General features: G+C 37.9%; 1 protein-coding gene and 1 pseudogene across 2 annotated transcripts in view; one reads left to right on the top strand and one right to left on the bottom strand.

Annotated features, from left to right (window-relative positions):
* BBOF1 (basal body orientation factor 1) overlaps nt 1-21834 on the bottom strand; it is a 38998-nt gene that overhangs the window by 6012 nt on the left and 11152 nt on the right. Inside the window, exons 4-11 of one of the 2 annotated variants that reach the window (XM_026008579.2) lie at nt 21487-21630; nt 12140-12220; nt 9016-9086; nt 8102-8246; nt 6121-6614; nt 3449-3550; nt 625-699; nt 345-459 (exon numbers count right to left, since the gene is read on the bottom strand). In XM_026008579.2, the coding sequence (XP_025864364.2) occupies nt 345-459; nt 625-699; nt 3449-3550; nt 6121-6614; nt 8102-8246; nt 9016-9086; nt 12140-12220; nt 21487-21630 (1227 nt within the window). The remainder of the gene's footprint in view (nt 1-344; nt 460-624; nt 700-3448; nt 3551-6120; nt 6615-8101; nt 8247-9015; nt 9087-12139; nt 12221-21486; nt 21631-21834) is intronic. The other variant, XM_072762025.1, reaches the window with a different exon arrangement.
* Nucleotides 4559-4709, top strand: LOC112927304 (U4 spliceosomal RNA; annotated as a pseudogene).

Here is a 21834-nt window from a genome sequence, read left to right as displayed (position 1 = left end):
GCCTGTGTCTCTGCCTCGCTCTCTCTGTATCCCTCATGAATAAATAAATACAATCTTTAAAAAAAAAAAAAAGCTAGTACATATTTTGGCGAGGCTATATTTCAAAAGGCAATTTATAGGCTTTTCCACATTTACTAAAAGTGGCACAAATGTGCATTTGCATTAAGTAGAATATGCCTGCCAAAGTGTAGATATGTTATAAAAATGTCCACAATCTTACACTAGTGTTATTACTCATTTCGCTGAACCCTGAGAGCTCTTGGCTAGTGACTCAGCAAGAAGTTGCATGGGAAAAAGTAGCAGTTACTATGTGTATTATTTGGTTAGATTTTTAGACTCCTTACTATGTCAGACTCTTGTGATCCTTTCTGAATGTTGGGTATCATCAGTTCACTCGAAGAGTCTGAGATTGGTACTTGCTGGGTGATGAAGGTTTGATCTTGAAGCTTACTGTCATTCCTGCAATAATGATAAAATAACAGACCTGTCAACAACCACATACACATGGAACTTGATTCAGAACAACAGACTTGTCATATAACTCCCACTTAGTTCTAGCACATATAAAATGTCCCCACATGGTGATCAGGTTCACAGTCATTGCTTTGTCAAGAAAGCTCTTACTCTAATTCCTCTGTATTTCCATCATCAGGAACAACATAGTCTGGAACTGGAGGCCTAGAATGCTGGCTGTATTTCCTGTGGTAGGTAAAAGTTAACAATGAGTTAATGTCTCCTCATGCTCCATATTTCAACTACACTTTAATAGCTAAAAGAAATGCTTCAGTTGGATGAGCTTCTTATTTTCAAAACAGCTTTATATAGAGAGAGACAATATAATGTTAAGCAAGTTAATATAAACTTATTTTCTCTTAAAGTTGAGACGTGTTGAACTTAAATGGTAGTATTTATGGAGATGGTCATAATGATGATACAGATACAACAGCTATTAATGGTGATGGTTAAGACTAAACCAGACTACTGAACAAAAAGATGGCCAGAAAAATTCCATTCCCACAAAAAGAACCTCAAACAGAAAAATTACCCAATGGAGATAGACCCAGTATGAAGATTTCTTCTACTTTGGAAAATCTGTTTTAAGAACGAGAAATAGGACAGCCCTGGTGGTGCAGCGGTTTAACGCCGCCTGCAGCCCAGGGTGTGATCCTGGAGACCTGGGGTCAAGTCCCACATCAGGCTCCTTGCATGGAGCCTGCTTCTCCCTCTGCCTGTGTCTCTGCCTCTCTCTCTCTCTCTCTCTCTCTCTCTCTGTGTTTCTATTTATAAATAAATAAATAAATCTTTAAATAAAAAAAAGAGAAATAATTATATCACTAATTCAATATTCTAATGGAAAGTGAGCTTAGGGACGCCTGGGTGGTTCAGTGGTTAGGTGCCTGCCTTCAGCCCAGGACATGACCCTGAGGTCTCAGGATTGAGTCCCATATCAGGCTTCCTGCATGGAGCCTGCCTCTCTCTCTCTCTCTGTCTCATGAATAAATAAATTTAAAAATCTTAAAAAAATAAGTAAAGTGAGCTTAACAGGATTATAAAAAATATAATAGGTTGACCTGCCAGCAGATAAAGACACATACTCTACTCCTAAAACTGGTCCTCAATTAGGTACATATGAAAGTGAGAAAAAAACACATTCAAAATATGGCTGTAAATGTCCACAACAGCCAAACTGTGGAAGGAGCCTCGGTGTCCATTGAAAGATGAATGGATAAAGAAGATGTGGTTTATGTATACAATGGGATATTACTCAGCCATTAGAAACGACAATACCCACCATTTGCTCCAACGTGGATGGTACTGGAGGGTATTATGCTGAGTGCAGTAAATCAATCGGAGAAGGACAAACAGTGTATGTTCTCATTCATTTGAGGAATATAAATAATAGTGAAAGGGTATATAAGGGAAGGGAGAAGAAATGTGTGGGAAATATCAGGAAGGGAGACAGAACATAAAGACTCCTAACTCTGGGAAACAAACTAGGGGTGGTGGAAGGGGAGGAGGGCGGGGGGTGGGGGGGAATGGGTGACGGGCACTGAGGGGGACACTTGACGGGATGAGCACTGGGTGTTATTCTGTATGTTGGTAAATTGAACACCAATAAAAATTAATTTATTAAAAAAATAAAAATAAAAAATAACAAAAAAATGGCTGTATTAAATAGTCTAATAATGATGCACAAAAAACATGTACTTTGGATACTATAGTACCTGAGATAGGCACAGTGATTGCTGATGCACTAAAGAGTACAATTTATTCGTTATATTCCTTGACTTGTTTAAGCACAAAGGAAAATATACTGTTAAAATCACAATCATACAATCAACTGAATTCATAAACTTTCTAGTTGCTGTCCTTGCTTTGATAGACCATTTATCATCTAATTCCTCTCCACTTGGGTTTCTCTTTTTCTTTTTGTGTGTTTTCTCATTTTCTTTTTTTTTTTTTTTTTTAAGATTTTATTTATTCATAGAGACAGAGAGAGAGAGGCAGAGACACAGGCAGAGGGAGAAGCAGGTTCCATGCAGAGAGCCCGACGTGGGACTCGATCCAGGGTCTCCAGGATCATGCCCTGGGCTGCAGGCAGCGCTAAACCGCTGCACCACCGGGGCTGCCCGAGTTTTCTCATTTTCATCTCCTCTTTACCTCACATTTCACTGTTCTATTCCCATGTTTTTCCTTCATCCAACTCCGGCATGGGATTCCAACAAGCTTAGACTTGTTCCATAGTGGCCAGATTTAAGTTCATTGTTTTGGTATGAAATATTTCTACTCAATTTCCTTTGTTTCTCTAGTGTTGAAAACAACACAGTATGGAAGTTGAGGCCTAGAACTCTGGTTGTTTCTTGGGGTACAGAAAAGTCAACTCAAAATGAGACAGACATTCTGTACCTGCAGTCTGTATTCTTTTCCACCACTTAATAAAAAAAAAGCAAACAAAACTTTGGAAGGCTACCAGAGACACAAAGGCCATTTCAAAGTTCTCCTTTTTCCCATTTAACCTATAAGTCTTTAAGCTCTTTTCTTTTCGTTGTCCTATTATTTGTTCTTGTTTATTATACTGGTTATTCCTAGCCTCAGCTCTTTACTCTTCTACCTTAATCCTCTCTCCTACACTCACCTATTAGTTTTCACTAAATATGCTCAAGTATCCCTCCCTAAACTCACCTGTACTCCAATCCCTATTTACAAATGCCTTGAGTATTTTTCACTTCAATATATTGCCATCATCTCCAATTCAACACTGAAAATACTCCTATTTTTTCTGTCCAGAATGTTTTTTCCTACACACTCTGCTTCTGTTTACCTTTTAGAGGTCAGCTCAAACTTTTACTTCCTTAGAAACTTTTCTGACCTCCATTAGGTTATTGTTACTATATGGTTTCTAGGTTTGATAACAACTTGGTATTTCGTTAAAAAAATACAGAGTTACCTAGGAACAAAACCATTCATTTTTGCAAAGAGCAATCTCAAGACTTTCTCCTTCTGCTCCCAGGTCAAATCTCCAATATCCACATTTCCTTGAATATCTGTCCTGAAGAATTTCAAAGAAAAAAAATGAGACAGAAAAATATGGCCAAAGTAATAAGCATTTTATCTTTTTAAAAAATATGAAATATGTAAGCATGAGAAAGTTTCCAAACTGTAACTGAATATTAAGAGGTTTCCAAGTGTAATGACTACAAAGAAAACTGCATTACAAAATCATAAGTTGAAAAGAATATCAATAGGCTAGCCATTCTGAAATGTTATAAAGTCATTAAGATAAAAATAAGAAAATCTATAATAAGAAAAAAGTTTGTGCCCAAACATTAAGCAAATAAGTAAAATAGGAAGTTGTTATATAACATTATGCATCCAAAGACAAACACAAAAACAACAAAAAAGTTATATACAAGGTGATATTATTGCTGAATTCCTTTTAACGTTTCTTTTTGTATCAGATATTTTGCTATGAAAACATAATAACAAGGTACATTTAGAAAATAACACCTAAGTTATCTAGCTTATTTTCTTACTTCCAAATAAACCCGCAGCTAAGCTCCCCAGGCAGGTCTTTATTTATACTATCACTTTCCTGGAGGATTCGTAGTCTATTTGCTGTTTACGAAAGCTTGCTGACATTGTAGACAGTATTGGTTGTACAATGTAAGAAATGTTTTTACACATAGGCCCATTGGGTTAGTTTTCTTTAAAAGTTTAGGTTTTGCCTTATGATCACTTTATACTTCAACTTTCCTTCCTCAATCTGCCTCCTAAGCAGATGATGTAATATTTTAATCACTTCTGCCCTGCTGGTACAGGCAATAGAACACTGAGGTTAAGATGAGAAGTTGTTCAGTAGCAAAAATGTCACACAAGGGCAGGAGAGGAAGAGTCCAGTTTCTAGAGTAACAATGTGGAGAATCATTTTATATACTTCCGTCTGAAAACCTACTTACCACTTTGGAGACAAAAAACGTAAAAGAAACTTCCTTATGTATGGTACAGACTCAATTTGCTTGACACAGTAAAAAAAAAAAAAAAAAAAAAAAAGAAATTAAGCTTTGCACAGTGGCAGTATCATAGCCAATGAGGTTTATCCAAGGTGCAATTATTGCTAATTGAAAAGAAGGAAATTATAGTGGACCTCTCGGTAATAGAAGTAACAGATTTCTGAATATGGCAAAAAGTTTTAAAAATCCTACTACGGACATTTTTGTAAAAGAATCTTATCCTTCAGAAGCCACATGATGTCCATCCTTCCCAACAGCTATGTAATTTAAAAGAACCTACAAATTATTAGTCCATTATAAAACAAAGCAGAGAACTCATTTGGAAGTACTGTTAATAAGATATTTAGTACATAGTAGTAGAGAGTTCTTTTAAGTTTCTTGAGTTAAGGCCTTTGAAGAACCTAACTACACTGGGATATAAAACGTGTTTTGTTTTGTTTTTCAGAATAATCTTTAAAATGCCGTATAATTTATGGCTTAAGAATACACTGATAAGGGGCAGCCCGGGTGGCGCAGTGGTTTAGCGCCGCCTTCAGCCCAGGGCCTGATCCTGGAGACTTGGGATCGAGTCCCATGTCAGGCTCCCTTCATGGAGCCTGCTTCTCCCTATGCCTGTGTCTCTCTCTGTGTCTCTCATAAATAAATAAAATCTTTAAAAAGGGGGGGGGGTTCCTTTAAAAAAAAAAAGAATGATAAGACAAAAATGCTAACAGGAAACAATCATTATATACAATTTACAACTGTCTCAAGCCTTCTGCTACCTTTATCATAATAGCAGTGGATATCTGGAGTGTATTTTGGAAACTTGTGGGGACTTTTGGATAATACAGTGATGGGAGCCCACTACTGGATGTCAGCTAATCCATAGGACAGTTCTGTACAATAAAGAATTATTACAAAGAACTGTTATATTGGTTTTTTAAATTATATGTTTAGTTAGATATTATTACCTATGAATTTCATCTCATAATAGTAAAGGGAACATTACAAAATATTTGTGAAAGTATGTTTATCAAAAATGTTTAAACTGAATCTGATCAAACCTTCATAATGAGTTTACAGAAAATAAAACGTTAAAAGATATTACAATGACATTTTATGGAACAAATGATCTAGTCTCTTTATCAAGTCTCTGTCATAAAAAAAGGGAATCTAGGGATGCCTGGGTGGTTCAGTATGTTAGGCATCTATCTGCCTTTGGCTCAGGTCATGATCCCAGGACCCTGGGATCAAGCCCCACATCAGGCTCTCTGCTCAGCAGGGACTCTGCTTCTCCCTCTACCCCCGCCCCCCGCCTGCTCATGCTTTTTCTCTCTCTCATGCTCTCTATCACACTTGCTTTCTCTCTCTCTCTGATTAAAAAAATGTCTTAAACAATAAAAAAATAATTTTTTAAAAAAGGGAATCCATTAAGAATACCTACTAAGCCCTACACCATGCTAAGCATAGGGGTTACAAAGATGAGTAAGACAGTTCCTGTCCTCAAATAATTTTGTGAGCAATCTTTTCAATATTTAGATACTAGCAAACTGAACTCAGGGTTCTTATTTCTCTAAAAGGTACAAAAGTTGCAGCACAAAAGATAAAATATTAAAGGTATGATTAGTACCATTTCTCAGCCTCCATAAGATCTTGATTCACACTATTGGTGCTGTGCTCTTTGCCATCGAACGTTCGGATTTTAGGATAATCTGTTCTTCCTGCATATGCCTCTCTCATTTTAAAATTGAAAGCAGCTTGTGCAACATGTTTATAATGCTTCCTGCTAAGCAGGATCTGTTGCTTCACTTGGTGTAGAGCATCTAAGAAGAACCTTTCTACTTCTGTTCTCTCATCCAGTATGTTCTTGGCCAGCTTTTTGATTCGATTCATTTCTCTGTCCTTCATCTGGAGAAGTTGCTGCAGCTTGTCAATTTCAACCTTCCCTGCTTGGTTCTCTATCATTGCCTGTTGCTGCACTTTACAAACTTCAATCTCAAACTCTCTGGTCATACAACTCAGCGCAGTCTCCAAGCTTACCACCTTCTTCTGAAGAGTCTGGATTTGCAGTCTTTGCTGGGTAAGTTGCATGATCTTTTCCTTAACCAAAAGATCATTGATCTCCTAAAAACAAAGATAAGACAGGTGAGAGATTTTCTTTAATTGATTTCAGAACTTAAGAGTTCTTCACTAATTTTCATTACTTCATGAAATTTAAATTTGATGCCAGGTTGAGATGGTGATATCTGTGTATGGAGAGTAAAAATATCCTAGGGTTCTTCTCTAGACTTGGGAAGGCTACTAATTTTGCTAAGTAAGAAACTGTCCTTCCTCTAAAATTCTGGAAGTTTAAATATTTTTTATTCTCAAACAGAGTAATTTCAAAATCAGTTAAGACTATACAGTAATACATTAACTTAACAAATATACAGTGGAAATTGTTACCTATCCTAGGCCATAGGCTAGTTGCCTATTTCTTTTTCATTTTCCCTTTCTTCCTTAGTAATAAAACTCTAACTTCATTCAGGAAGGCAGGAAGCCCAAGGACGCCTGGGTGGCTCAGAGGTTGAGCATCTGCCTTTGGCTCAGGACTTTGATGCCAGAGTCCTGGGATTGAGTCCCACATTGGGCTCCTGCAGGGAGCCTGCTTCTCCCTCTGCCTATGTCTCTGCCCCTCTCTTTCTCTCTCTCTGTGTCTCTCATAAATAAAGAAATAAATAAAATCTTTAAGAAAAAAAAAAAAGGCAGTAAACCCAACTGACAATTCCCAGCCTCCCTTGCAGTTCAGTAATGCCAAGTAACTATGTTCTGGTCAATGAAATATAAGTAGAAGTGTGTGCAGGACTTCCAGGAAGACCTTTAAAGGGGGGGGGGGGGCATACTTTTTCCTCCTTGTCCTTTTTCCTTCCTGCCATTTAAGTAATAGAGTTCTAGCAGCCACTTTGGGCCACAAGGTGACTTTGGGGATGTAAGCCACGCATTGCACAACAGCTTTGTTGACTTTGTGGCACTACCATTCCACCTCTGGATTGCTAATCTCCAGACTTTCTTTAGGGGAGAGAATAAACCCTTTCATGGTAAAGTCATTGTTGCCAGGGCTGTCACAGCTGAACCTCTTCCTAAGTGATTCAGAGACCAACTCCAAGCAAAGTAAAATGAGTATTTTAAGGTAATAGGGCATAGGAGTTACAGTTATGTTTCTGATATATTCTTTATGAAGCCAAGTTGAGGGATGCCTGGGTGGCTTAGTGGTTGAGTGATTGCTTTAGGCTCAGGGCATGATCTCGGGGTCTGGGGATTGAGTCCTGCATTGGGCTCCTTGCAGAGAGCCTGCTTTTCCCTCCGTCTGTGTCTCTGCCTCTCTTTCTGTATCTCTCATGAATAAATTTTAAAAATCTTTAAAAAAATAAAATAAAGCCAAGTTGCATGCTTCTATGTCATTCTCGAAATTAATCCTTTCAAATAAGAAAGGTACATCATCCAGACAAAAGAAAAATGGTCCCATTGCCCTTATGTGCATTATTATACTCAATTTTTCATATTTACCAACCCAATTCTTAAACAAACAAAAACCAGAAAAATAGTAAATGAAGTCTAAATGGAGTGGGAACCTTTTGATGTAAAAGGAAAGTCTGAGTCTCTTGCAACTTCTGGGAATTTTTTTGTAGAGTATCAGCTTCCTTCAGATGGTATGCGAGAGCTTTCTGGAGATAAACATTCTCTTTAAAAACAGCTCTTCCAGCATTGTTCAATTGCCTGAAATAGATAGATATAAGATCCCAAAACACCGGCCTACGTTTTAGATATTACCAAACTAGAACAACGATTGCCTTATTCCCCAACGTTAAAACTAATGACCACCACTTATTTAGTTCATGGTGGGTACTCAACAGTTAGGTGGGGATCTTGTGACTTAAGTTCTCACCAATAGGAGAGTGAAAATGTATGTTACTTCCAGCTCAAGGTAGTTAAGGGCAGACAGGGGTTTCCCATGCTCTCTCCTTATCCATATGACTGGATGTGAAGAAGTCTAAGATGGAAGCAGCCCCAGTTCCTGAATCACCACTCAAGTAGAGCTTTCAGACTCAAACTGGATTGTTAAGTGAGCAAGAACTAAACCATTGAGACTTGGTAGTTTATTGGCATAACACAATTAAGTGTTACTTTCACTAACATACTTAATGATAACCCTGTACAGTTGCTATGATTAACCCGATATTTAGATGAAGAAATTTAATTTCAAAAAAGTTAGGAAATCTTTTGACAGTGACTCTGCATTCAGGTTGGGAACCAAAGTCTAACTTCACAGCCTGGGTTCTTTCCTCCACACCACCTTGGTACAGAAAGGGTTGGGGGGAAAGGGGCCAGGATACAAAGAGAAAGAAACAGTGAGGGAAAGTAAACAAGAAAATGCCAAGAAAGCAAACCAGGAAAGGAGGGAGAAGACAACATGATAATAATAAAACAGACCAGCAAATAGGTCAGAGAGGCTATAAGAAAGGAAAAGGAGACAGCAGTCTCTTACACAACAGCTTCATGGTGAGCTTTCTCTGCCAGCATTATTATCTTCTTTTCAGCCTCTTGTTCTAGTCGGTGCTAAAAAAAAAAAAGAAAATAGGCTATTTTAATACAGAGTTATATTTCTAACAAATTTACACATCAAAAAGTGAAGTATTGATTTCACAATGTCAAATAAAATATTCCTGTCCACATGACCTGGTATGAAGAACTCCCAAGTACTGGTAGAGGAACTAGCAAAGAGGAGTGTGTGAATACAGGAACCTCAGGGTACCTCCAAATTTCCTCACTAAAGCAGCAGCATGATATATAAGTACCAAAAAATAAAGTATTGGAAAGTATCAGTATTGGAAAACAGAATTGAGAGAAATTTCTACTAAATACAATGTGGTGGGCAGCCCCGGTGGCACAACGGTTTGGCGCCGCCTGCAGCCTGGGGTGTGATCCTGGAGACCTGGGATCAAGTCCCACATCGGGCTCCCTGTGTGAAGCCTGCTTCTCCCTCTGCCTGTGTCTCTGCCTCTCTCTCTCTCTGTGTCTATGAATAAATAAAATATTTTTTAAAAATAATAAATAAATAAAATGTGGTGAGAGTTATTTATTTACTTATGCAACAAACTTCTATTGAGCATTAATATTGTACCAGATTTTTTAGATGCTGGAGATTCTGTGTGGTGAAAAAACAGATAAAGTCCCAGATAAAATCTCAATTTATATTCTAGGTGAGATCCAGGCAACAATAATAATTAAAATGCATTGAGCATTTACTATATGCCAGGCATGATTCTCAGAGCTTTACATGTATTATTTACTTTTCACAATAACCCTAAAAATTAGATAGTATTATCCTCAAAAACAAGGACTGAGGAAATGGAGGGAAGGGGAGATTACTAACTTGCCCAGAATCAGATAGCTAGTAAGTGGCAGAGCAGAGATTCACAGTAGGCAATGTGATGTTTGCTATACCACCTCTCCTGTGATGCTGTCAATGTAGCAAACAAGGTAATGACATAGACAGTAACTGAAGGTGGTTATTTTATTTTATTTTATTTTATTTTATTTTATTTTATTTTATTTTATTTTTTATTATTCATTAGAGACACAGAGAGAAAGGCAGAGTCATAGGCAGAGGGAGAAGCAGGCTGCCTGCAAGGAGTCTGATGGGGGACTCAATCCCAGGATCCTGGGATCACAACCTGAGCCAAAGACAGATGCTCAACCACTGAGTCACTAGAGAGGTTACTTTATATTGGGGTTTAGGGAGTCTATCTCTGAGGAAATGACATTTGAGCTCTGAAGAATGAGAATGAGAAGGGCCAGAGCCAGAGGAAGAACATTCCAGACAGGAATAGCAAAGTACAAAAACATGACACTGGGAAAGGGCTTGGTGATTTAAGGAACAGAAGAGATTAAATGGGGAAACAAAACAAAACACCAGTAACCTGAGGGAAGTCCTTTATATGACCAGGTGCAGCATGCTATGGTAGGAGATGAATAAGCAGGCTTACTAGAAAGCCCACTGCCATAAACTTGCAGCACTGGGGTTCACACCAGCGCAGCACTAGGGTTCGAACCTAACCAGGAAGTTTTCCACTTAACATGGTGAGATGGCTACTGCTGCAGCTGGCCATCCCATCACTTATTCCCATCCTATCCTTTTCCTTCCCAGCTGCCACTAGTGTCTAGCAAAACAACACACTCACTTTCCCAGCATCCAATATAACATGGTTCTGGCCAATGAGATAGATGTAAGAAGAAATCTGCTAAGAGCTTCTGGGAAAGCTTTTATGGTCTGCAGATAAAAAAGGACAGACACAACGGGAGGCCCCCTTCTTCCTGCCTTAAACACAGACAAATCTTAGAGCTGCATTAACCATCTTGCGACTATGAGGGAAAGGCCAGCAGCCACCTACTTCCAGACGTAAAAATCCTATTTGTTTATCTATCTATCTATCTATCTATCTATCTATCTATCTATCTATCTATCTAAAGATTTTATTTATTTATTCATGAGAGACACAGAGAGAGGCAGAGACATAGGCAGAGGGAGAAGCAGGCTTCCTTTGGGAAGCCTGATGCATGACTTGGTCCCAGGACCCCAGGATCACAACCTGAGCCAAAGGCAGACACTCAACTGCTGAGGCACCCAGGGGCCTCAGAAAATCTGATTTATATAAGCACTGTTGGTCAGGTATTCTATAAAATGATCAAGCACTCCTAAGCTTTGTTTGTAAAACGCTACACTTAGTAGAGAAGAGATCAAGATTCCATAGGATGGGATAGAGGAAAAAAGCAATTGAGAGCAGCTGAGGACTTCCTGAGGGCTTCCATTCCTAACAGTACCAGGAAGTGCTCCAGAGTGAGAACATCAAAATGCTGCTTCTGCTCCACTCCTAGGTGGAGTGGAGAAAAATGACATTTTTCACTATAGAAATTGGGAATCTAGAGCCACTTTTTGAAGCAAATCTAAATCTAAACCTGAGATGAGTACTTATTTGCCCCACCCTCAACTTCCTACATCCCTACCAATTTCTGAAAAAAAAATCTGTTCAATTCTTCCCTGAGAATGAAAAATTAGAAGAATTAATGAAATACCATGGGTCCTCTGAAAATTGTGTAGAAGAGAAGTGTTCCAATGCACTTCCCACAATTTGGAGAATTAATGTCAGAGGCACAGGGAAACATGGAAGTTTGTGATATGTTAAGGAACATTTTTGGGGCCCCTTTTATTAACATCCTTAGCCTGGCTTGGCTTGACTGAGGAAACACCCTTATGTGTACCAGAGTGACCTCTCCCATCCAATCCTCCTATACAATGTGGTTATGTGCAGCTCTCCTTCCACCAGGGGAACACCAAGCTGACGGTGGTGTGTCCTAAAGCCTCGGTAAATTGATAATCCCTCTTGAGGACTTTGGGACTCTCTAACTAGGAGGGGGAAAAAGACTAGACATTGGTTTCGATTTCCCTGTTTTGTTTTTTAAATTCTGCTATGATATGATAAATATTCTCTAGTAAGAGTCAAATGAAAGGTTGACACGTCTCAGAATGCATATAGATACTTATATTGTTTTAGTAAATCAATAAAATATTTCTTTTTTTAAACAAAGTATTTAACTCTAAAATGTCATACCTTTTCTTCAAAAAACCTGCCCTCCAATCTTCTAAGAGTCTCCTGATGTTTCTGCTCTGTGTTCCTTAAATTCTCCTTCAGCTGTAATTAAAACAACAAAAAAATATCAATAGGAATTCAGGGTGATTGAGGCACATTCCTGGAATATTCTCAATAAAGAAACATTTTCTGTTATACATTATACATTATTTCTGTTATACATTATATACATTATATAATATACATATTATACAATATACATATATTATTATTTCCATTATACATTATTATACATCATTAATCCTGAACAGAACAATTCCACATCCCTGCCTGTGAGTACCATCTTTCCCAATAATCTTCTACAGACTTACAAGATAAGTATTCAGTTTCTAAAAAGCTGTTCATGAACAATAGTTCTCAGGACAAGTTGTTCTCATAATCATATTTTCGAAATATCATGTGGACTCATAGAATCATAATATTTTAGAATTGGGGCACCTGGCTAGCTCAGTTGGAGGAGCATGCAACTCTTGATCTTGGGGTCATGGGTTTGAGCTCCATGTTGGGTACAGGGATTACTTAAACAAATACAATTTTTTAAAATAATATTTTGGAATAGAAAGGGACCTTAATAGTCCTATACAATTTCTCATTTAAGATTCCTTCTATGAGAAAAACATTGAGACACAGAATTCATTAGACTAGCATTTCATAGTTCCCATTTTTAGAAAATTCTTTCTAGTATTAATCTATTTTTTAAAATATTTTATTTATTTATTTTAGAGAGCAAGAGCAAGAGAGAAAGAGAGAGACAGCACAAGCAGAGTGAGTGGGAGAAGCAGGCTTCCTGCTGAGCAGGGAGCTCAATCCCGGAACCCTGGGATCATGACCTGAACTGAAGGCAGATGTTTAACCAGCTGAACCACCCAGGCACCCCTCCTAGTATTAACCTGAAACACATTTCCTTATGATTACCACAGATGAATCCTTCTATCCTCAAAACATGTGTACATGGAATAAAAAGGACATAAAAACTCTTCTAGGCAAAGGGTAAACTACTTTAAAGCTATGATCCTATAGTCTACATTTCCTGGCAATCCATCAGGCTGAAATAGACAGACTCTATCTAATCTTCATGTCATTAAAAAAGCGGTAGAGAAGGGTTTCCCCCAAGAGACAGATCTTTCTCACTTGCCATCTGTTTTACTCTGGGCAAATCACTTCTCTAAGTCTCAGGTTTCCAGGAATAAAAAGAGAATAATAATAGTAACTAGCTCATAGTGTGTGGCAAGGATTAAATAACAAACAATACATGTAAAGTACCTAGAATAGTAACTAATATAAAGGCTAGTTATTATTATATCTACTATTGTCCTCCCTTATACTTAATAATTTTCCTGTGATCTCTGTCCTAACTATATTAAATCTCAATTTAAAAAAATATTTTATTTATTTACTCATGAGAGACAGAGAGAGAGAGAGAGAGGCAGAGACATAGGCAGAGGGAGAGAGACACAGGCTCCCAGTAGGGAGCCTGGTATGGGACTCAATCCCAAGACCCTAGGATCACACCCTGAGCCAAAGGCAGACGCTCAATCACTGAGCCACTCAGGTGCCTCAAATCTCCATTTTATGTCTCTCTCAGATGTTCTTTCTCCCTGTATTTTTCATACAATTTTTAAAATGACCTCTTACATCGTTAGACTAAAAATTAATGTCAACATATAAGTTTATGGAAATGTCTATCACCTTAGACATGTGTGCAGGGATTTCATATACCATTGGACTCCCTCAAAAATCCATAATTTTTAAAAGATTTTATTTATTTATTAGAGAGAGAGCACAAGCTGAGGGGGGGGTGCAGAGGGAGAGGCAGACTCCCCACTGAGCAGGGAATCCAACAAGGGGCTCAATCTCAAGACCCCAGGATCATGACCTGAGCTAAAGGCAGATGCTTAACCAAGTGAGTCACCCAGGTGCCCTTCAGAAATCCATAAATTAACAAACCTTTCAAAAAATAATTGACATCTATAAAAACCTTTAAAAGTTTATGCTCTTTAACTTATAAGTTCCACTTCTAAGAAGTTATCCTAAACACTAATTACAGGTGTAGAAAAATATTATTACTTAGATATGCATCATGGTGTATAATAGTGGAAAATTAGAAAAAAGTCCAAGGGTCCAAGGACACCTGGGCAGCTCAGTTGGTTAAGTGTCTGCCTTCAGCTCAGGTCATGATCTCAGGGTCCAGGGATCAAGCCTCATGTCAGAGGGGAGTTGGGAGTCTGCTTCTCCTTCACCCTCTGTCCATCCCTACTGCTCATGCTCTCTCTCTTTCTCAAATAAATAAATAAAATCTAAAAAAAAAAATTGTTACACATTCTTTAAAAAGTCCAGATGTCCAAAAACAAGGGATCAATTAACAAATTATAATAATTGGGGTGCCTGGGTGGCTCAGTTGGTTGAGCAATGGACTCTTGATTTTGGCTCAGGTCATGATCTCAGGGTCATGGGACTGAGCTCCATGTCTGGCTCTGAGCTGCACATGGAGTTTGCTTGAAATTCTCTCCTCCACCTTAGGCCCTCCCCCTCCTCTCTCTTTCTCTCACTCTCTCAATAAATAAAATCTTTTAGAAAAATAAATCATTATACATCTACCCAGTGGAATTCCATACATCTAGTCAGAAGATTTTATAGAAGAATATATAATGGCATTGAAAAATATTCATAATAAAAGCAAAAAAGTCAGGTTAACAGTTTTTAAATAATAACCTCATTTCAAAAAAAATAACCTCATTTTTAAAAGCATATTTTTTTTTTAAATGTTTCTAAATCAGAGGAAGAAAAATGGAAAGAAAATACACCAAAATATTTACCAGTTATCTCTAGGTAGTATAATTGTCAGGGGAGGACTTTTCATTTTCTTCTTTTTTATCACCTAAATTTGCTGAAATGGGTATTATCACTTTGTCAAAAGAAGAAAAACTAAAACAAATTATTAAAAATAATAACTGCAACCTACCAATGTATGCTCTTTCTGTTAATCACGTAGATAGAAATCATTTTTTCTTTAAAATTTATGCTTTGAATGTCTTGTGATAATCTAAATTAGCCTCTTTTATTTATTTTAAGATTTTATGTATTTATTTATGAGAGACACGGAGAGAGAGAGGCAGAGACACAGGCAGAGGGAGAAGCAGGGAGCTGGATGCGGGACTGGGCCCCGGACTCCAGGATCACGCCCTGGGCCGGAGGCAGGTGCCAAACCACCGAGCCACCCAGGGATCCCCTAAATTAGCCTCTTTTAATTTGCATAGTGAATTCTATATATACACTATAATTAATTTTCTTCCTCTGTGTATACATCCCCTTCCCATTTTAAGTTCATGGGCCCCTACACCTGCTTTAATTCTTCCGTATTTGGTATTCCAGAGAATCACGTTATTTTTTCCCATAATCCTTTGCCTTGGAATTTTAAGTCTTCCTGGCCCATGGCTCTTTTTTTTTTTTTTTTTTTTTAAGATTTTATTTATTTATTCATGAGAGACACAGAGAGAGGGAGAGGAAGCAGAGACATAGGCAGAGGGAGAAGCAGGCTCCACGCAGGGAGCCCGTTGTGGGACTCCATTCTGGGACTCTGGGATCATGCCCTGGGCCAAACAAAGACGCTCCCACCTCTGAGCCACCCAGGCATCCCATGGCCCATGGGTCTTTCTGAAAAGTCTGAAACCTATTTCTCCATTAGGTGGCAATATTGTTCTTAAAAAAAGAAATCATACTGTGGCCCATTAGAGTATCCACTAGTTAATTCACTTTGATTCAGAATGTATAACTATACTTCTGATAGCTATTTTGAGAGTTTCTAAAAAGTTATGGATCTTAACTTGATTCAGTCTTCAGGATTTTTTCTTTTTTTAAAGATTTTATTTATTTATTCATGAGATACACAGAGAGAGAGAGGCAGAGACACAGGCAGAGGGAAGCAGGCTCCATGTAGGCAGCCCAATGAGGGACTCGACCCCAGGACTCCAGGATCACACCCTGGGCAGAAGGCAGGTGCCAAATGGCTGAGCCACCCAGGGATCCCCAGGATTTTCATATAAAATTTTTTTATATTCCTTTTAGAAAATGTTCATGCTTTGTTGAGAAATTATTAACAGTAAAGTATTTCAAGTGTATGATGATTTGACATGCATATACATTATGAAAGGATTCCTCTAGTTAACAGAAAACTTTATATTCCATCAATTACATTTTTAATTTAAAGAACTACTCAGCATTCAACAAAGATCTATTGAGCATTACTGTGTACCTTGTATTTCAAGGAATACAAAGGAACAATGCCCAAAGATTTGTAATCTAGTAGGGGAGATAAGACAAATGATAAGTATGTCAAGGTAGAATAGGCTAAAGGGTATAAAAGAGATACAAAGTGGTATGAAAACACAAAGAAAATTGTTATTTTTTTGCTAATAATCTTTTCTTTTTTTCAGCTTTATGAGGTAAATTGACATACAACACTGTATAAATCTTAGGTGTATAATGTGTTGATCTGTTACACTTATATATTGCAAAATGATTACCACCATAGCATTAGCTAGCACTTCCATACTGTCACTTAATTGCCATTCCTTTTTTGTGGTAAGAACATTTAAGATCTACTCTCTTAGCAACTTCAAGCATATAATATAGAATTATTAGGTATAATCACCATGCTATACATTAGACTCCCCAGAATTTGTCCATCTCAGTACTGGAAGTTTGTACCCTTTGACCAATATTTCCTCATAACCCCTTCCCTGCCAGTTTGGGTAGCCTCTAATCTACTCTCTGTTTCTCTGAGTTCAGCTCTTTTTAGATTCCACATATAAGTGATATTATACACTATTTAGCTTTCTGATTTATTTCACTTAACATGACATCCTGAAGTTTCATCCAAGCTGTCACAAATGGAAAGAAGAAAATGATTACTTTTTTTAAGTTAATATTTTTAAACATGACTCTGGGGACTGCCTTATGGAGAACATGCATTTGAGCTGAGCCTTTGAAGGACAGGTAAAATTATAATGTATAAAGACCTGTTGAAAGTATATTCCAGATAGAAGAAACAGTGTAAACTATGTAAAAACAGCAGAAAAGACTTCAGGGATGAGTAAATATCCACTTTGGGTGAATAAAAGGGGGTGTGCATGGGGAAGTATAGTAAAAGGAGAAAATAATGTTACAAAGTAGGGGTAGGGTCTTAACTTTCACACTAGGGCATTTGGGCAATACTGGGTTTACAACAGAGAAATACTAAAGATTCTTCAGGGAGGTGATCAGAACATTCCTGCATTAATACATACTTTGGACTGTGGTAGTGTGATGGTTTTAAAATACATCCACAATCTCTATGATTTCCAAGGCTAGGTCAAGAAAGGGATAGCTTCTAGGGATACCTGGGTGGCTCAGTGGTTGAATGCTTTCAGCTCACATCATGATCCCAGGATCCTGGGATCAGGTCCCACATCAGGTTCCTTGTGGGAAGCCTGCTTCTTCCTTTGCCATGTCTCTGCCTCTTTCTCTGTGTCTCTCATGAATAAATGAATAAAAATCTTAAAAAAAAAAAGAAAAGAAAAAAAGAAAGAAAGAAAGGGATAGCTTCTGTCTGGCTTTCTTTGGGATTACTCACTTTGGGTAAAGTCGTTGACCAAACTATGAGGGCACTCAGGGCCCCTTTGTAAGGCCCCTATGGGAAGATGTTGAGGCCACCCAGTATTTACTGGCTCCCACCTGACAGCATGTGAGTTGGCACCTGGGAACAGATCTTCAAGCTCTAATCAAGCCTCCAGATGACTGAAGCCCTGGCTAGTTATCTTGACTGCAACTTCATAAAATGCCCTGAACCAGAACTGCCCAATTAAACTCCTTCCAAATTCCTGACCCATGGAAATTGTGCTTTTAACAAATGTTTATTATAGCTGCAAGCTCTAAATTTGGGGGTAATTTTTCCTGCAGTAACTAATGAAGGTGAAAAAATAGAGGGAACAGGACTAGAGGCACTGGACAGGGATGCAGGTCACTGGGGTTCTGCTGCCATCTCTACAAGTTACCATGAAAGTCACTTAACATCTTTCTGTCTCAGTATTCTTGTCAGTAGAATGACTTAGGTAGGCCCTAAAGTTTCTTCCAGCTCTAAGATTGTATGAGTTCCATAAAAGGGTTTCGTTTTAGATGGTTGCCTTGTATCACTCATTTAGCAAGTTTTATTATTATTGTTATTATTTTAAGAAGCCACATGCCCAGCCTGGAGCCCAATGCAGGGCTTGAACTCATGACCCTGAGATCAAGACTCGAGCTGAGATCAAGAGGTGGAGGCTTAACCGACTGAGCCACCCAGGAACCCTGCAAGTTTTATTATTAAGTACTAATCCAGGAACTAGTGAGGAGTGACAAGGACATACACAAATAGATGATTTGGCTCCTTTTATTCTCAGTTTACAAAATTAAAGAACACAAATATAAAATAACTAGAGAAGACAGTTATAGAGCTGCTATTTTAAGGATTTCAAAGGTTTGGAAACCCATAGGAGGAGAGAGTTCCTCTGAAAATACTTCAAAGGAGCTTGTATAATGGTGAGCTACAGAAATTAAGAACAATTTTAAAGCAACAGTTATTAGAACAGTTGTAAAGCAACAACTTATCAAGTTCATGAACAAAGTCAGCCTAATGGGAAGTTCTGGGGATAACTTTGCAATTGTGATAAAAAGAGTTATTAAAACATACTCCTCCACATTCCTCCAGTCTAAGAAAGTGTCTTCCCCTTTCCTAACTTGCCTGAAATGTGCCAACTCATTCTTTTAATTAGAGCTTTTAGGAATACTCTACTAAGATTTGTAAAGCTATAGAATCATAACAACAAGTAAACAATAACAACTATGCTACTACTCTTACTGGGGATTAATAGGAATGACTGTGCTAAGTATTTTACACACATTACATTATTTAATCCATATAACATCTCTAAAAGGAGGCAGGTGATATTGCAGCCACATTTTACAAGTGAAGAGTCTGAGACTCAAGTTAACAAACTATCCAAAGCGATAGTTATTAGCTGTAGAACTAGGATCTGAAGGCTATGATTTTGAACACTACATTATCTTATCCAACTTAATTCATTTCTCATATATTGTTTCAATTTGGCAATTAGCTAAAAGGTAAACAGAAATAAGATGCAGGAACTCTGGTTTACCATCAAAGCTTGTTCTTGTTAAATAGGGTTCTGAGTAGCCCAAGGAGAGCTTGGGGGGCACTGCATGCTCAGAGAACACCATGCTCAAGAGTGAGAGGCACTAAAAGGGATGGTGGAAGGGCCTTAATAATACTAATAGCTATAATCATAATTTTAGCAGCAGTGACAATAGCAGCAGGATCAGCAACAGCAGGTAATATTTACCATACAGTGAGTGCTATGCATTTACCTTTTTAAAAAAACTATTTTTTAATAATCTCTATTATTTTTTAAATAATATCTTTTTTATTTTTTATTTATTTATTTTTTTAATAATATCTTTTTTAAAAAGAGAGAGCACATGCATGAGAGGGAGAAAGAGAGAGCACAAGCAGAGGGGAGGGGCAGAGGGAGAAGCAGACTCCTCACTGAGCAGAGGGAGCCCAATGAAGGACTTGATCTCAGGACCCTGAGATCATGACCTGAGCCAAAGGCAGATGTTTAACTGACTGAGTCACCCAGGTGCCCAGTGCTATGCATTTAAAACATTATTTCATTTAGTCTTCACAATAACCCTTTAAAGTTGATACCATTACTCTCTCCTCCATGTTTTATAAGAAGAAATTTAACAAGATACCCAAGTAGTAAAAACAGTATACTTTAGCAGTCTGGCTTCAGAGCACAAACTTTTAGCCCCTCCACTACCTGAAATAGATTATATTAGGTTTGGTAATATACTGCTAATACTAGTAATAGCAACAATATTCAGCTGCACATTGGAGTGGGCTCATACCAGGAATTTTGCTAGCATGTTGAACCTTAAAATTGGTACTTGAAATTGGCCATAATAAAAGTATTTATACTAAGGAAATAAGCAAATGCTATAAATCAGGACTTTTATCTGCAGAGAGCTATATGCCACTATCAATATAATTTTCGCTTATGTGCCATACAGTTATTTTAAGCACTTTAAATATATGAACTCATTTGATCCTCACAACAACTGTATGAGCCTGTGAGTAACCTTTATTATCCTCAATTTACAGATTAGGCAACCAAAGTATAGAGAGGTTTAAGCAACTTGCCCAAAGTCACAAAGCTGATTTAATCTACTATCCCCAGCACTCACCTATGTCATTTATTATTATTAATGCAAAAAACTATATTCTGAGCTGAGGGGATGGGAAGTAAAAGAAAAAGCATAGCAAGGTCAGAGAAACTTTCTAAAAGTACTTAGTTTTTCTCATCCTGCCTACCCTTAACAGAGAGCCTTCTAAAATGTTCTAAAATCATCTTTCATTAGTCTAAACCTATTTTCCTTTAGGACTTTGCTATTTTGCCCCTTATAATTCCCAAGAACTGTAATTTCTTTTTTTTTAAGATTTTATTTATTTATTCATGAGAGACACACAGAGAGGCAGAGACACAGGTAGAGGGAGAAGCAGGCTCCACGCAGGGAGCCCGACGTGGGACTTCGCCCTGGGCCGAAGGTAGCGCTAAACCGCTGGGCCACAGGGACTGCCCTGTAATTTGTTTCTTATTGAAGTCACTCCAAAGGTTTAATTGCTGATAAATGTGGTGGTACCTAGATGGCTCAGTTGGTTGAGCTTCTGCCTTCCAGCTCAGGTCATGATCTCAGAGTCCTGGGATTGAGCCCATATGTCAGGCTCCCTGCTAAGTGTGGAGTCTGCTTCTCCCTCTCCCTCTGTCCCTCCCCTCTGCTCATTCTCTCTTACAAATAAATAAATAAAATCTTAAAAAAAAAAGAATAAAAAAATTATTGCTGATGTGAAAGGATGTGTTGGCTAAGAATTGGTCACAAAAAAATCAATCAATGCTTAGAAAAGTCTTAGAAATAAGACTTGCACCCAGTGCAACACTCATTATGTCTTCCACTTTCTCATATATTGTTCAATATATGAACAATATAATAATAATAATAATAATAATATAATAATAATAATAATAATCTCTAAAATGTCAAAGGGAGTCTTTTACCTTCTCACAGGAGTAAATGTCTATGAAGGCTCTTGCACACATAAGTATAGTACTGTGATAGTCACTTTATTGGCTCTCTGGAACTGAACCTGCAATACTTCCAAAGTATACCTGTAGTTAATTCTGATTTCCTTTATTTAAAGAAATAAAGAAACTTACATCATCTAATTCTTTCTCCACTTGGATTTTTCTCTTCTGGAATTGTTTTATTGTTTTCAGCTCTGTCTGAATCATGCCAATTTCTCTGGCTTTTTGATGGAACCGTCCCTCCAGCTCATTTATTTGCACAGTATACTTTTGTTCCTATATGCAAAAAAACAGGTAAGTGAGTTAGGAAAAAGAACAGAAGGGGATCCCTGGGTGGCTCAGCGGTTTAGCGCCTGCCTTTGGCCCAGGGCGCGATCCTGGAGTCCCGGGATCGAGTGCCCGTCAGGCTCCCGGCATGGAGCCTGCTTCTCCCTCCTCCTGTGTCTCTGCCTCTCTCTCTCTCTCTCTCTCTATATATAT

The sequence above is a fragment of the Vulpes vulpes genome, chromosome 6 (assembly GCF_048418805.1).
Source record: "Vulpes vulpes isolate BD-2025 chromosome 6, VulVul3, whole genome shotgun sequence".
In the NCBI taxonomy this organism is placed as follows: domain Eukaryota; kingdom Metazoa; phylum Chordata; class Mammalia; order Carnivora; family Canidae; genus Vulpes; species Vulpes vulpes.
Note: the sequence above shows the minus strand (reverse complement) of the source record. Positions and strands in the feature narration are given on the sequence as shown.